The sequence below is a fragment of the Mesoplodon densirostris genome, chromosome 6, assembly GCF_025265405.1.
Source record: "Mesoplodon densirostris isolate mMesDen1 chromosome 6, mMesDen1 primary haplotype, whole genome shotgun sequence".
NCBI classification, from domain to species: Eukaryota; Metazoa; Chordata; class Mammalia; order Artiodactyla; family Ziphiidae; genus Mesoplodon; species Mesoplodon densirostris.
In genome coordinates this window covers 35627671-35644788 of record NC_082666.1, presented here as the reverse complement: position 1 = coordinate 35644788, position 17118 = coordinate 35627671, and the positions used below count along the sequence as shown (strand labels likewise).

At 38.5% G+C, this 17118-nt stretch overlaps 1 protein-coding gene across 1 annotated transcript in view; it reads left to right on the top strand.

Annotated features, from left to right (window-relative positions):
* The window catches only part of SVEP1 (sushi, von Willebrand factor type A, EGF and pentraxin domain containing 1), a 185519-nt gene that overhangs the window by 127448 nt on the left and 40953 nt on the right, over positions 1-17118 (top strand). The window contains exons 29-36 of the mRNA XM_060101262.1: positions 575-698; positions 1472-1642; positions 3005-3178; positions 3643-3762; positions 5354-5530; positions 5755-5839; positions 6672-6863; positions 8812-8979. Of these exons, the coding sequence (XP_059957245.1) occupies positions 575-698; positions 1472-1642; positions 3005-3178; positions 3643-3762; positions 5354-5530; positions 5755-5839; positions 6672-6863; positions 8812-8979 (1211 nt within the window). The remainder of the gene's footprint in view (positions 1-574; positions 699-1471; positions 1643-3004; positions 3179-3642; positions 3763-5353; positions 5531-5754; positions 5840-6671; positions 6864-8811; positions 8980-17118) is intronic.

Here is a 17118-nt window from a genome sequence, read left to right as displayed (position 1 = left end):
AGTGTGCAGTCCAATGGCCTGGGTTCAAATCCGAGTTTTACCACGAACTCACTCTGATGATTTTGAACGTGTTACCCCATCTCTGTAAGCTTCAGTTTTCTAATCTATGAAAGATAAACAAATAGAACTGCATAGTGGAGTTTTGGCAGGATGGAACGAAATCCTGCATGTAAGGTTGAGACACTGGCACATGTTTGCTCTTATTATTATAGTGGCAGAGCTTGCCTAAACCTCAGCCTTCTCAACTCCAGATGAGAGACAGAAGCCAGGAGACTGGAAAGGGAGAGCCCCTATAACCCCTGAACACACTGCAAAGTTTTAGACAAGGAAGTCTATAGGTAGAATTTCAGAATTCCAGTTACAATGAAATATTTGGGAAAAGGAATGATGGGGGTGGAGCAGAGAGAGGGAAGGAAGAGAATTTTCCTTTGCCCCTGAAATCACTCTACATCCAAAAGTCTGCTTCCCACCACTGCTCTCCACACTTCTGTGAAGGTTTTCAGTAGGAGATATAATAACTCTGTCTTCCTGAAAAAAGTGAGGTTTATCTAAAGATGTGTTTTTAAACTTTCAGGTGAAATCGCTGGCTTCCTCGTGCCCAGAGGAACTCAGTAAAGGGAATGTGCTAGCCTGGCCTGATTTCCTGTCAGGAATTGTGGGGAGAGTGAAGATCGATTCCAAGAGCTTATTCTGTTCTGGTTAGTCTCCTTCTTCCATAGACTGCTGTCTCTTGACTACTCTGGGATTTTCTAGCAAAAGGAGACGTTTGATTCTCTATTGGTCAAATAGTGTATGTCTGTCAGTTTATTGTTTACCTAGTAATTCATTTTACCCTGCCTTCATCCGAAGGATCTATTATTTTTTAATAGTTAAATACATTCTGAGTAACAGGGTACAAAATAATTGTGCAGGAAACTTAAACAAAGGTAAAATAAGATAAGGAAAATAGAATGAGAGGAGGGATATAGTTAATTTTTTAAATGCCCCCCGAAGTCCCATCCTCCTGTTTGAGATGGGGTACTCTCTTGGCTCTGTACTTCCTAGCTGTCATCTAGGGGCAGGTGGCACAGAGAGAAAAGAAATGGATGTAATGATCCACGTACTGAATAGTCAAACTCTGAATGATCAAAAATGCCTCCTAAAATTCAGTGTATTTAAACAAGTTTCTGAAGGTATCCTAGAATTCATGTTTTTTGATAACTCATAAGAACATTTGATTAATTCTAAAATACTATTTTTTCCTTAAAAAATATTCAGCAGACTTCTGCTGGAAGAGGGAAAGTTGTTTGTTGACTCCAATAGTTATTTTTCCAGAAATTTTGCCTGCCATGATCTGGTTACATGTCGTCTTGTTTTGATATCAATAGAGTGGCGCTCAAACGCTGGTACAACATATGATTTGAAACCCCTAACCTGGTGGTGCTGCCACTGTGTTACTGACAAGCTCTGAACCTGCATTCTCTGCCCTCAGATTGCCCACCTTTAGAAGGATCAGTACCTCATCTGCGAACTGCATCAGGAGACGTAAAGCCAGGCTCCAGGATCAGTCTGTTCTGTGATCCAGGCTTCCAGATGGTCGGGAACCCCGTGCAGTATTGCCTGAATCAAGGACAGTGGACACAGCCACTGCCTCTCTGTGAACGTGAGCTGCCTTCATTGAAGGCGTTTCAGTAGCTCTTGAAAAATGCTGGAACCCTAAGAACACTTTTCAGGAATGCTAGATAAAAGTGAAACACTGCATATGCATAGTAGCCAATATAGCAGATATTCATTGAATACTTCCCTTGTGTAATGAAGTGCACTGGGCACCATGAGGGAGGTGGGAGATGAGGATCCAAAGAGCCCACCACCTGTGAAGGCACCCAGGTGACCCAAGGAACTGGATGGAGGGAAAGACAGGTGTGAGGGCCGGAGCCCAAAGGGAGATGGATCACTGCTGGGTGGGAAAACAGGAATAGATCTCTTAAGTTGGATACACCCAGTTATTCATTTATTCAACAATTTTGAAAGTACCTAGTGTGAGTGTGTGCTAGACACTGAGCTAAGTTCTGGAGATGCAGCAGTTGGGGAAAAAAGTCTCTCTTCTTTTGGAGTTTACATTGTAGTAGGAGAGGCAGAAAGTAACAAGTAAATATAATATTATTTATTTATAGTAAATAAGAACAGCAAGGGCCAGAAGTAAAGGCTCTGAAGAAAACTAAAGCAGGGTAGGGAGATATAAAGTGAGAGGGTTGAGTGGAAGCAGCACTGCTGTAGTAGATAGGGTGATCAGAGAAGTCCCTCCAGTGCATCTTTTTCCACCTGATGTGTCACATATGTATCTGTTTCTGTGTCTCTTCTCTGACTAGATAGTACACTTTATAAGGCAGGGGTTTTGTCTGGTTCATTACTGCAACCTCAGCATCAGGACAGTGTGTAGCAGGTAGCAGGCTCTCCATAAATACTTTTTTAAATGAATGAATTGCATGCCTACTGTGAGCCAGACGCTCTGGGCACAGGTATGGCTGTAGCCTGTCACCACTCCTAAGCGTTCTCAGTCTAATGTTTGTGTGCAATGAAAAGTTCATGCTTAACTACAAGTTTAATATAAGTAAAATGGGACTTCCCTGGTGGCGCAGTGGTTGAGAATCCGCCTGCCAGGGCAGGGGACACAGGTTTGAGCCCTGGTCCGGAAAGATCCCACATGCCGCGGCGCAACTAAGCCCTCGCGCCACAACTACTGAGGCCACATGCCACAACTACTGAGGCCACATGCCACAACTACTGAGCCTGCACGCCTAGAGCCTGTGCTCCGCAACAAGAGAAGCCACCGCAACGAGAAGCCTGCTCACCGCAACGAAGAGTAGACCCCGCTCGCCTCAACTAGAGAAAGCCCGCATGCAGCAATGAAGACCCAGTGCAGCCAAAAATAAAATAAATAAATAAATTTATAAAAAATAAATAAATAAATATAAGTAAAATGTTCACTGAGTATGTTGCTCCTAATGTAGTTGTCACATTACAGGCATTAGCTGTGGGGTGCCACCCCCTTTGGAGAATGGCTTTTATTCAGCCGAGGACTTCCATGCTGGCAGCACAGTGACCTACCAGTGCAACAATGGCTACTATTTGTTGGGTGATTCAAGGATGTTCTGTACGGATAATGGGAGCTGGAATGGCATTTCACCATCGTGTCTTGGTGAGATAAATCTTGGCAATTACTGTGTGCATTTAATTACTGCATGCATTTAATTACTGCATGCATTTACTCTAACTCTGTGGGAGACAATTATCCCAAATTCCTGAGGCTTTTATGGCATGCCTTTGTTAATTTCATCTCATCCTTGTGAGCTCTGGGCAAGCCATAGTGACAAAGCAGCTATCCATAGACATGCCAAACATGTTTTAAATTTTTACCAGGCTCAATATTAAGAATATTTATTTCTGTTCTTCTACTTATTCACCTATAAACTGGGGAAATAATAGCTTTTATTGTAGATCTGCCATGTGATTATGACTATCGTATCTAAATTTCATAACAATATATATCAATATATAGTGTGATGCATTAAATGATATGTAATTATTTAAAAGTGAAAACAAATGTTTGCTACATAAGACAAATCCATGAACTTTACTATCTGTAAACTGTCTTCATTTTAGATGTTGATGAATGTGCAGTTGGGTCAGATTGTAGTGAGCACGCTTCCTGCCTGAATACAAATGGATCGTACATCTGCTCGTGTATCCCACCCTACACAGGAGATGGTAAAAACTGTGCAGGTAACTAGGCTATGTGTAATTGGGAAGTCTATTTCAATTTTTTAATTCAAGTATATATTGTAAATGTATAGTAAGACAAATTTTTAACTTCAAAGGGGAGATGGAAAAGTAAAACCACCTTTAAAAGGATACATAAGCAGAGAAAGACAAATATTATATGATATTACTTATATGTTGAATCTAAAAAAATGTTACAAATGAACTTATTTACAAAACAGAAATAGACTCACAGACATAAGAAAACAAACTTATGGTTACCAAAGGGGAAAGCAGGGGGAGGGATAAATTGGGAGTTTGGGATTAACAGATACACACTGCTGTATATAAAATAGATAAGTAACAAGGACCTACTGTACAGCACAGGGAACTATATTCAATATCTTGTAATAACCTATAATGGAAAAGAATCTGAAAAGAATGGATATATATATATATATATATATATATATATATATGTGTGAATCACTTTGCTGTATGTCTAAAACTAACACAGCATTGTAAATCAACTATACTTCAATAAAAAAATTTTTTAATGATACATAACAATTAAAGGTGCTTTAAACTAGCATTGTGCTTTTGCTAACTTCCCAACTTCTGAAAAACAAAACTGAGAGCCAACTTTATCACCAGACTGTTGAAGAAATACCTACATAGTAGAAGAATAATAGAGTGGATTTAGACATATAAGCGATGGCCTCTACTGCCTCAGAGCAAATAGGATGCTTCATCACCTCTTCACCTTCAGGATCTTTCCTCTGCCTCAGGCACACAGAATTATATCATTGAAAAAACATAGACAATCCTGCCTTACACATCTCTATGTTTTGTGATAACCCATATATATCTTTCTATATTAGTTATGAGAAAGCAACTACCAGAAAACAATTAGACAGAAATTAAAGAGGGATTCTCAAAATCAATCTTATAATTGCTTTTACTTTTTGCAAGGGTTTTAGTTAAGGTCCTTGGCTTATAAGCCAAAAGGATCTTCAGAAAGATTAAATCAGTATATCTTCCCTTTTTGAGAATTTAAGTATTTATTCAATCCTCTTGTTCAGCTCTAGCCCTAAATCTCCCTTTAACTTTTTTCCTTTCCTAGAGGTAGTGACTGACCCCAGATCTACACATAGGAGGCTTAGGATCTGTAGGCTGTTTGGAAGGGGCGGCTGGGAACTTCTCCTAAATGTGCTTTGGGACAGCCTTCACATCAGCTTGAGAGAAGGTCCATTGCTCTTAAAAAGTGGGTATGAGGTTGGGAGAAGGAAGAAGAGCTGAAGCCCTTATGAGCCATGCCCAGGCACCACCACTACTTCCTCGATAAACAGCTTCCTTTTGGGGCTGATAAATTTAGTTTCTTTTTCTTATACATTACTGTTTCAAAATACTATTTTTAAAATGCCTATTAAATGTATGTTCTGGTCTAATCAGCTAGTGTGTCCCTGGACTTCATGCCTTTCCCTTCAAAAGCTTTTTTTTTCTCCTCAGGATTTAACTGGTACCTTAACTGTAGTGGAATTCTTTTACTGTGAGACATTGCATGGTTGTGTGAAAGCCGCCTATTGACCCACAAAAACTGTTTCTCTCTTTCAAGAACCTATAAAATGCAAGGCTCCAGGAAATCCAGAAAATGGCCACTCTTCCGGGGAGATTTATACTGTGGGTGCTGAAGTCACATTTTCATGTGATGAAGGACACCAGCTGATGGGAGTAGCCAAAATAACATGTTTGGAGTCTGGAGAATGGAGTCATCTAATACCATATTGTGAACGTATGTTGAGTAAATTCCCCCATGTTTATGGTGTTTGGCAATTCTAGAAATTCAAGGTGGAGAAATGCCAAGTGTTATGTTGTCTCAGTATTCTTTGTATTTAAAGCCCAGTATTGGGCTTTTATTTAAATGTGACCAAAAACCTAGAGCTGCCCTTGAGCTTTTAGAGATTTTTACACATACTGGCTAAGAAAAGCAATGCCTTTTGGTTTTCCTCCCTTAAGCCGTTTCCTGTGGTGCACCAGCTATCCCAGAAAATGGTGGCATTGATGGATCAGCATATACCTATGGCAGTAAAGTAATATATAGGTGAGTGTCTAAGATTAACACTACATTGTAGAGTTTGTTGATGACATGCTGGTAGTGATAGAATACTGGAAGAAAAGACAAAGAGTAATCCCAGAGGATGTTTTCAAATTAATACGGAATTAATTGAATCACATGTTTGGGTTTGGATCCAGAGCTCCAGCTTATAGCCAAAAATATTCATTAGCTTTCAGGGCCTTCTTCCATGGCATCCTAAGGACTCATTCTAGACAGGACCACTCTCAAACCAAGAATTTTCTGTTTGCCAGACTCACAGACATAGAAAACAGACTTGTGGTTGCCAAGGGGAAGGCGGGTGGGGGAGGGAAGGATTGGGAGTTTGGGATAGTAGATGCAAACTATTATATAGAGAATGGATAAACAACAAGGTCCTACTGTATAGCACAGAGATCTATATTCAATATCCTATGATAAACCATGATGGAAAAGAATATGAAAAAGGGTATGTATATACATATGCATAACTGAATCACTGTGCTGTACAGCAGAAATTGACACAACATTGTAAATCAACTACAATAAAATAAATTCTAAAAAAAGAATTTTCTGTTTGCAGCTACTAATCCATGACACAAACTGGAGACAAGCCAAATCCTAAATCCGTCCTTCTATTTATCACCCAGCAGGATCCCTGTGAGCAAGATGCATAGTATTCAAAATTTTGAAAAAATTTTTTCAAAGCATTATTTCAGTAGGAAAAAAAAAGTGCTCCAACAATATGTGTAAATTCTTGATCTTTTTGGAAGTTTTGGCACAGATAAACTTATGCAAAATAAGGCATTCTATTCTGTCTGTTTTCTTTTATCTTCATTAGGTGTAATAAAGGATATACTCTGGAAGGTGAGAAAGAATCATCCTGTCTTGCTAGCGGTTCTTGGAGTCATTCTCCTCCCTTGTGTGAACTGGTCAAGTGTTCCAGCCCCGAAGACATAAATAATGGGAAATATATTTTGAGTGGGCTTACCTATCTTTCTACTGCATCGTATTCGTGTGAGAATGGATACAGGTACAGTCCTAGACACCAGCCAAGCTTCCTACAATACCCTGTTCCTCATTATTTACTCAGTGGGTTTCACTTGCATGTGACTGGCTGGCTTGAAATACAAGTTTTTAAATGTAAAAGGTATTCTCAAATGTGTGTGCTTCTTGAGGCTCAGCCTATAGTAAATGCCCAGGGAAATATTCCATCTAATTTTGACTCTGGGACCTCTAATTCAATGTTATAAACATTCAGACATTAAACAGGAAAGCAAAAAATGTTTATGAAGCATAACACAGCACCTAATAAGATGCTTTAGTGATGGATATTTTGGCAAACGAGATATTGCATAGGATGTCGTAAAAATCATGTCAAGATAAGGACCAGGGTCTTTAATACTGTTAAGAGGTTAATTTGATTAATGGGGTGTGTGTGTGTGTTCAAAAAGAAGGGACAATATCTCTGGTGGTCCTGTAGTTAAGACTTCACCTTCCAATGCCGCGGGTGCGGGTTCAATCCCTGGTCAAGGAACTAAGGAATTCGTTAATATTGTAACAAATTCAATAAAGATTTTTAAAATGGTCCACATCAAAAAAATCTTTTAAAAAAAAAGGGGGCTATCCTGGTGGCGCAGTGATTAAGAATCCGCCTGCTGATGCAGGGGACACAGGTTCAAGCCCTGGTCTGGGAAGATCCCACATGCCGCAGGGCAACTAAGCCTGTGCACCACAACTACTGAGCCTGTGAGCCACAACTATGGATGCCCACGCACCTAGAGCCTGTGCTCTGCAACAAGAGAAGCCACCGCAATGAGAAGCCCACGCACTGTAACATAGAGTAGCCCCCGCTCGCTGCAACTAGAGAAAGCCCGCACACAGCAACAAAGACCCAACACAGCCAAAAGTAAAATAAATAAAAACAAAACAAAACAAAAAGAAGGGATAATAAAGAGTCGGGCTGTGATCAAAAACTTGGCCAACAGGATCTGACATGAAACAGATCAAGTGAACAGAAAATGGAGTGAGTTGTACAATCAAAAGCTGGTTGGCAAGTGAAGGTGGACAAGCCATGCCGTAGGCCTGCGAGGTTTTTAAATTCAAAGGAAGACCAGAGGTCAGAGTGATGAGCAACACTGTCCAGATGCCCAGGCTAATGGCAAGGGCAGTTCCCTCTGACCTCAGTTACCCTGACTTCCTGGGTGTCTGTCTTCCTTATCATTGGATCCTAACCAGCATGTTACCCCTTCTCATCCAAGTAATCTGCTAATCACAGCACCACCAATGAGCACATTGAACCATTTTATTTTGCACCCCAGTTATGTTGTTTTAGCCTACTCATAGTTTTTTTTTTTTTTTTTTGGCTGTGTTGGGTCTTGGTTTCTGTGCGAGGGCTTTCTCTAGTTGCGGAGAGCAGAGGCCACTCCTCATCGCGGTGCACAGGCCTCTCACTGTCGTGGCCTCTCTTGTTGCGGAGCACAGGCTCCAGACGCGCAGGCTCAGTAGTTGTGGCTCACGGGCTTAGTTGCTCCGCGGCATGTGGGATCTTCCCAGACCAGGGCTCGAACCTGTGTCCCCTGCACTGGCAGGCAGATTCTCAACCACTGCACCATCAGGGAAGCCCTAGCCTACTCATAGTTTTAAATGAATCTGTAGCCAGCTGAGATTTCCCTTTAAAAAAAAAAAAAAAAGTGATTGATTGACTGATTCATTGCCACACGCCATGTGGGATCTTAGTTCCCCAACCAGGGATTGAACCTGTGCCCCCTGCAGTGGAAGCGCAGTGTCTTAACCACTGGACTGCCAGGGAAGTCCCAGATTTCCCTTGTTTTTATATAAAGCAATAAAATGGGAAGAAACTATTTTTATGTATTAAAATTCCTCAAGTGTCCCCTATTCTCTCCTAAGTCCTTCCTAGTTCACCTCCAGAGCAATAAGTAAATAGTCAACAAAAGAGGTGGCACCATTCTTTCCTGTAGCTTGCAGGGCCCTTTGGTCATCGAATGTTCGGCCTCAGGCAGCTGGGACAGAGCGCCACCTACCTGCCATCTCGTCTTCTGTGGAGAGCCACCGGCCATCAAAGATGCTGTCACCACCGGGAGTAACTTCACTTTTGGGAACACTGTCACTTACACTTGCAAAGAAGGGTGAGTAAACCCAATGAAGGAAAGAAATTTTGGGAGAGGATGGGCCCAACCGCACATGGGCTCCACTGAATACTAAACGAAATTACCTGGCAGCCAAAGCCAAAGAGAGCTTTATGTTCTTTTCTTAAAACAGAAAGGGAGCATATTCTCCTGTGGAAACAATGTTTTCCTGGAATTAGAGTAATTTATCAAATTAGGCCTTGCATAATGGACATTGGGCAATGCAGTGGAAAATATCTCTATAATTAAAGATGAAAACAGCATATTTAAATAGGCATTTGTGTACTTATCCTCTGCCAAACGAAATGCAAGACGTAGGTCACAACGTAAAGATGCTACATCTGCATGAAAAAAATATCAAAAAGTTCAGATTTTTAAATTTTTAGTGATCTCATTTAATTCAGAGATAAAATGTAAAATAACAGGAACAGATTACAAAGTGCTTTCATACTCATTGTATCATTTTATCCTCACAAAAACCGTGTAAGACACAGAGAAAGGAGAGGCTCCCTCTGGGATGGTGATCTGCTTAGGGTCTCAGGCAGGCAGTGAAGAATTGAGGGGTGATTAAATCCTAGATCATCTGACTGGCATTTCATTGCTCATTTTTTCCCGTGCTTCCTCAATAAATGTTTTCACCAGTAATAGTTTATAACTTTCACACTCCAGATTTACCACAGATGCTTTTCATACAGTTGGAACGAGGGGCTGCCATTTTCTGGATTTGTGTCTCAGCTCTATCATTCACTCACTGTGCAGCCCGGGGAAAATGGTATAACCTCTCTCTGCTTCTCTGAGTCATTAAAGGTTGATACTCCTTATGGATATTGTGAGGAGTAAAATGATATACTGCATGGACTAGCCAGAAAATAATAACTCAACAAGCTGTGCCACTATTATGATGTTAGGACAGAAGAGAGGATACAGTTTCATGAAAGTAACATGAAAGTTGAAGTTGTTTTCACCTAGATAGAAGACCGTTCCGCTAATACAGGCCACCAGCAGGTGGCAACAATATTTTCTTGCAAAAAGCTCTTGAGAGTCAAATACTCACGTAAATAACTGACAGAAATCCCGGATCTTAACACCTTCTTACGTGAGAAAAGAAATCTTGAATATTAAAATGTCAGTGTAAGAATTAGCTTTTTAAAATTTATTTTGTTGAAGTATAGTTGCTTTACAATGTTGTATCAGTTTGTAGGAATTAGCTTTTGATGGCCCCATCTCTCCCCTGTGGATTGACTCATTTAAAAATTGCTTCGTAATGAACTACATAGTACTATTTAAGATTAGTCATTTAAATGTTTGTGAAACCTTATCGATATAAATGTTCCAAATAATAACTAGATATTGACAACTTCTGGGGTTTTTTTTCTGATTAAGAAGTAATGTATTATCACCATATAAAACTAGAAAATAAAAATGTATTTTTTAAAATTGCCCAAAGATAAATGATACTTTACTATATCTCCTACTAGAATTTTGTCTTTGCATATACTTTTAAAGATCATGCTCTTATAAAAATTCCCATTTTTCTTTTTTTCTCTATAAATCATTCACTTATATCATAAGAAGAGTTCTATATCTGCCTAATGTTAAGTCTACATATTATACAAAAAGAGTTTGTTAAAAGAAGCAATAAAGACAATAATGAAAATCACAACAAATCCCTGCATTCATAGAGGGTTTTACTTCTTCAAAGGACATTCCTGTGAATTATCTCATGTGCTCCCTTCAACAAAGAGGGGGATTTTGAAGAAGATATATTATTCCCACTTTATAGTTAAAACATAAAGGTGTTGGGCCACGTTATCGTACAGATCCCTTCTGCTCTAAGCAAATAGACACTCTGTGGGAGCTTTCTTCTCATTGAAAAGATGGAAAGCAAATCTGTCATCTCAGTCATATAGCTGTTAAAGGGTATGAGGCCATTTTTATAAAAGTGCTTTATATGTGCGTGAAGGTACTATATAAATATGGCTTTATTAATATTCTCTGTGTCATCGTTATGTAAAGTGATGACGTTTTTATAATATAGGGGAAACTATCTTAAGTAGTTAATCAAATTAATAGAAAGTACACATGGTCACAAAGCACTACCATTCATGTTTTTTTCCTAAAAGAAAAATATCAGTAGGTATTAGGAGATAGTTTCATTTTTCTGAAAATAAAAATTTTGGTGAGAGGAAGAACACTTTGCCCCTTTACATACACTTACTCTTAGAGTGTTATGAGGGTGACCAGCCTGGAGAGCTCTGTCTTATTCCTTTTCTCTGGACAAATGCCTAATGAAACATTTAAGTATACAAAAGAGCACAAAACCAAATTAATCTCTATTTAAAATTACCTGTGTATCCACTGCTGAGATAAAAGTACATGTTAAATTTTTGCCATAGTTATTGTAGATCTCTCTTTATAAAAGAAATACAATATTACAAAAATAACTAGAAGCCATTATCATCACTTTCTCACTCTTCTCAAAGTAAATGTGCATTTTTTTCTGTGTTACATATGTACTCATAAACAAATATTCTGTTGATTTAAATGTTTTAATTTTCATGTACGTTGTTTCATACTGAGTGTCCTTTTGAAGCTTGATTTTCGTTTAACGTCATGTTTTTTGCCTTTGTTGATAAGTGTAAATCAACAGAATTCATTTTAACTGCTGTATAGTGCTTCCTTGTCAGAGTGAGCAATCTCTAAGTTACCCATTTCCCTGCTGGTAGAGGGTTAATTTATTTCCACTTTATTTGATGATACAGCAGTGCTGAAGTAAACATCCTTGCACATCTCCCAGTCCATAGAAGGAAGAATACCTCTGGCCTAGACACCGAAACTGAGAATTGTTGGGTCATGAGGCATGCGTATTTTTAACTTTATACTAGATAGTCCTTAATATTTATCAATTGTTTCCTTTAGAGTTTGTTTTTTGTATGTGTCAAATTTAAGAAATTTTTCCTACTCTGATATCATACTCAATTTCTTTGCCTTTCTGCTGAATAACTCAAAGATCTTAGAAAATATTTGTTTCTGTCACCCCTCTCATCTTAAATGTCTTATCACTATCTACATTTTACTTCCCTCTTATTTTACAACTTTCCAAATTAGTCATTTTTTTAATATACTCAATGCTTATTTAGATTTACTAACATTTTTATGAATCTTTCATAAAAAGCATTCATTTTTATGAATTGCTTTTTCCATCCCACTCCTTCCTTTGGGTTTAATGCTTCTACTTCCTAAAGTACATCCTTTACATCTTTCTTTTGGCAAGAGTCAGTATGTTACACAATCTTTGTCTGAAAATAATAGTATTTTACCCATGCTCTTGAATTATAGTTTAGCTGGGTATACAAGTCTACATTAATAGTTTGCTTCCATAAACATTTTTGAAAGATATTTCCATTGCCCTATGACTTCTAGTGTTTCTATTGAGGATTCCATCAGTCTAAGTTAGTAGCCCTCAACCAGGGGCAATATTGCCCTCCAGGAACATTTGACAATGTCTGGAGACGTTTTTGGTTGTCCCCGTTGAGGGAAGGTGCTATAGGAACTAGTGAATAGAGTCTGGGGATGCTGCTAAAACATCCTACAATGCATAGGACAGACCCCCACAACAAAGAATTGTCTGGTCCAACATGTCAGTAGTGCTGAGGTTGAGAAACTGGTTGAATTGTTGTTCCTTTATAAGTAATGTGTTTTCCCTTTATTTATTTTTTTAATTTGTCTTCGTTGTTTTGGTGTTTCTCTATGGTATGACTAAAGTTGTACTAATTGCCATTCATCTTGTTCAGGGCTCATTGTACTTCTTACATCTGAGAATTTGTATCTTTCACCAATTTTGGAATAAGCTGTTTTCACTTTAAATATTCTTTCTTCTTAACTTTCACTTTTCTCTATTTCTGTAAGTTTTATTAGATAAATATTGGAGCTTTTATTTCTGCTTTACATGGTTATTAACCTGTCACATTTTCCATCTCTTTAAAAACTTGGGTTGCATTTGGATAATTTCCTCACATATATCTTCCAGTTCACTAATTTTCCTTTCTACTGTCTATAATCTGCTTTTGAAATGTGTCCCCTTTTTTTGAATTTTTATTTTCTATAGTTTTATTTTTAGAATTTCTCTTTGTTTATTTTTCAACTATTTCTTTTTACATAGTCTCTTCTTTTTAAATAGGATTTTAAGGGTTTTTGTCCTTAATTATTTGAACATATTTATTTCTTTTTTTTTTTTTTAGATTTTAGACCACTTTTTCTATTATCTCAATTTATTGGTGCCCTCATCTTGCTGTTTGTTCTGTCTACTGATCCATTCATGATGGAAAGCATGCATGTGGGTTTTGTAATTTCAGATTCTGTCCTTATAGTGTTTGGGACTTGTGTGATCTGTGACAGTCCTTTAATGGTCTGAGTATAAGGATTATTTTTTCTTCTAGGTGCCCCAGGAGTATCACCATCCAAAAACCTAATTTTACATTTATTTATCAGTTCAAAGTCTTTCCATACAAAATGAGTGGTATAAACCCTACCCTCAAGTCCACATGACGTGCAGTCCTGGGCTCTGCTACCTTAGCCAGGACTTTGTTTTTCCAGCCAGATTCCCAGCAAATACAAAGATCTCACTTGTCATCTCACTAGGCCTCTAGGTGGAATTTTTCCTGTGAATATCCTTTCAGTGTATATCCTTCTAGGACATAGATTCTTGCCAGAGACTCAGCTATTACTCTCTATTTCCTCTTTCCTGTCCAATCCAAGGGCAACCATAGCATTCATTCACAGGCTTACTTTTCTGTTTTTAATTTCCTCTTCATTTCTGGCACATGGAGATTTCCTTTCTGGTCAGCTAAGCTATGCATTTAAAATAATTTCTGTTGTATTTCATCAAGTGTTTTATAGGGAGGGTGTTCAGACAATATTATAGCCAGAACTAGAAGTCAGTGCTTGTCTTCTCTCTCTTCACTCCTTTTCTATCTCTCCCCACCAAGGGATTGATTAGCATAGGTCAACATGCATTATGTCTGTTCTATTCCAGGATGGAATCACTGTGTTCATGTCATGGCTTTTGTGTAATGGCTTTGGCATCCTGCTGTCTCCTTCCACTTCCTAAGATGCTGTTGGCCTGATAAGAATGTTAGGGCCTATTTCCCTCTCTAGCCCTCTCAATTCCCTCTTCTCCCTTGGGGCTGCCTAACACAGACTACTGACCTACACACCGTTTAAGCTACCCACTCCTGTTTATTGGGTGCACATAGACACATTCTTGTTTTGATCTCAGTATTTTTATCTTCTCTTATTGGTGTTGTGCTTTGCATGGGCCTTTCCTTGGGTTAAGAAAAGAAGACACTCTCTCAAGATTCGGATAGAAGAGCAGAGACTTTAGGGGACTGGAGTAGTAAGATGAATGCCAGAGAAGAAAAGGATAAGTCTGATTTCTGTCTCCTGCCCTGAAATTGGCCTTCCAAATTCACCTTTTATCAAAACATTACACTGGTGGTTTTCAGCTTTTTGCCTCAATTAATAAAATGGTCACTTGTTTCCCATTTTCCTTTTCATCCTCATGTATACTCTCTTGGTGAGGAACTCAGTAGGAAGGAAGGGTCATTGACATCCTAACATCCTGATAGAATGTTTCCCTTTTGAGTCTTCTCAAATATAGACTTTTAAATGCAATTACTGAATATACTACAATAACATTTTTGTAATCCTTTTCAATTGAAAACAGAACTAATTACTGATACAGATTTATACTCTCTATTGCACTTATTAAATTGCAGCCCTTTAAGTATCTAGTATGCTGCTCTTTTAAGACTCTTTTAAGGTTCTTTTTCACAGAAGAGAAGAGCTAATAACCCACTGTGGAGCCTTCTCACAAAGCTTCCCAGGCCCATGCCTCTTAGTAGGCGTTCACTCCATGAATCAAATCACTGAAAATTGCATCTGGAGATTACTCTGCCCGTTTTCAAAGGATTTTTTGTTATCATTCCAGAAGTATGATAATGTATTACAGCCAGTGTATCCTAAAATGTGTCATTCTATGACATCACTGTCATTATCGATGGGACAACTTTCCTTGGAATTATGGAGGAAAACAACTTGTTTTATAATACATATGGCCTGATTTTTAATAACAGACTGCAAGGGTGTCCCCAATGTCTCTTGAATGAGAATACAAAAGGTCACACAGAGTAAAATTAAATATTTCAATGTTTTAGATTTGTACCAATTCCAATTTTTCCTGTTTTAGTAGCCAACGTATATAGGATGTATCTTATCTGTACAAAACTTTATCATTTTTAAGTGATTCTTTTTCATAAGCAGGTGAAATATGTCTTCCAGAAATCTTAACACTCATTTAGATTTCTAGCATAATGAAATGGTGTGGCAGTTTGATCAGAGACCAGTTACAGTTTTCTATCTAGGCGATAACTACAAATTACTTCCCCTTTTTTTGGCATTCAGAGAATATATCCTTCTTTAGCATCTTAAAAGACTAACTGATATATCTGTTTCAGCAGACAGTTCTTTTTGATAAGCCTCTGTCCCCATCCTCACTGAACGTGCCGTCTAGTCTAAAGCACTGGCTTTATTTATTCATTTTTGAAGCCACTCAGTGTAAACTCCTCTGCTCCTCTGAAATGCCAGCCATTCACATATTGACAGCTTGGCCCCAAGGTTCTACAAATGGATCATTAGAGCTAATTGAGAGGTTTCAGTAAGGGATCCCAGCCCCTTCATAACATTTCCATGACTGAAAAATGATCCCACACTCTGGTTAAGATGCCAAGCTTGCAGCTTTGGAAGTGAAGGCGTAGGGAGACAGACGTTTCCGCCAGCTCAACCTCAAACCTGCCTTTCTCTTTCTCATCAATGGACATGATTCCAAGTCTGTTCACTCTCAGAGTCACTCTCCTCTGAGCCTATTCCAATAGGTCTGTAGCCCTTTTTGAATTGTGATACCCAGAGCTGAATGTGCGAATTAGAATGTAACTGCAAGAGAGATAAAGACACCAAGTCTAGGGACTGACACGTGGTGCTTAAAACATAACAATTTATTTCATTTCTCTTCTTCTCTTTCTGGATAAATGAGTTTCTGAAGATGCAGTAACCCTTTTAAGGATGTCACCATTGACTCATTCAGCTCATTCGAGGAAACTAAAGTCTTTCACATTGGCTGCCACGAAGCCAGGTTTCCCTTTGTGCAGTTTTTCTTTATTATCTATATACAGGACCTCCCATTTTATCTTTGTTAAATATTACCTAGTAAGATTAGAAACATTGAACTGCCCTGTTAAAACCCTTATCCTTCACCCTACAGTTATGTGTTGCTTACAAACTGATGGGCTAAGGACAGAGTTTTGTGACATCAGAAGATACGAAACACCCAACTAGCTTACTTCTATTAACCAGTATTCTTTGGGTCATCCAGTTAATAAACCACTTAAATATCTTTCTGTTCTAGAAGCATTTCTTCTGCTAAAATCTTATGAGAATCCTTGTCAAAGGAACTGTCAAAAACCATTTCCAGTTAATCTGTGCCTGCCACATCTTCACCCATTAACCATCACAACTGTCAAAAACACACAAGATCCTAGTGACCACTGCTTCCTTTTCCAGATGTTTATAGGCCATTCCTAACTATTTGTAAGTCCCCAGAAGTCCCCAGCTATATCACACTCCCATTTCTTTGCTTCTGTTACTTTTCTTCCTTTCCTGCTTCTTTCACGACTCCCCTCAAAAGCTATTTCATCTGGGACACAAAGTACATGCACTGACATTGCCCTGTACACTCGGGAAGGGACTCTAGCACATAGCATGCCCTAATTGCCTAATGAAGAACTAAATGTTGATTGAGAATCATAAAGAAAAGTCAAGTTCTTAAGTCAAAGAAAGGGATGGTGTCAGTTCTAGGAAAGTATGGATAGTATTGAAAATGTATTCTTTAAATTCATTTATTCAAAATACATATATTTAGTAGTAATCTTCCATTATATTACAGAAGAGCTTTTTTCTGTGATATTCCATTAGGGAAGAGTCATTGGTGGAGATTTTCCAGCAGATCAGGGGTCAGAGGCCTAACAAAGTGCTGCCAGATTACAAAACTCTGTTCTTGTGTCCTCAAGAGGCTTTGAGGAATAA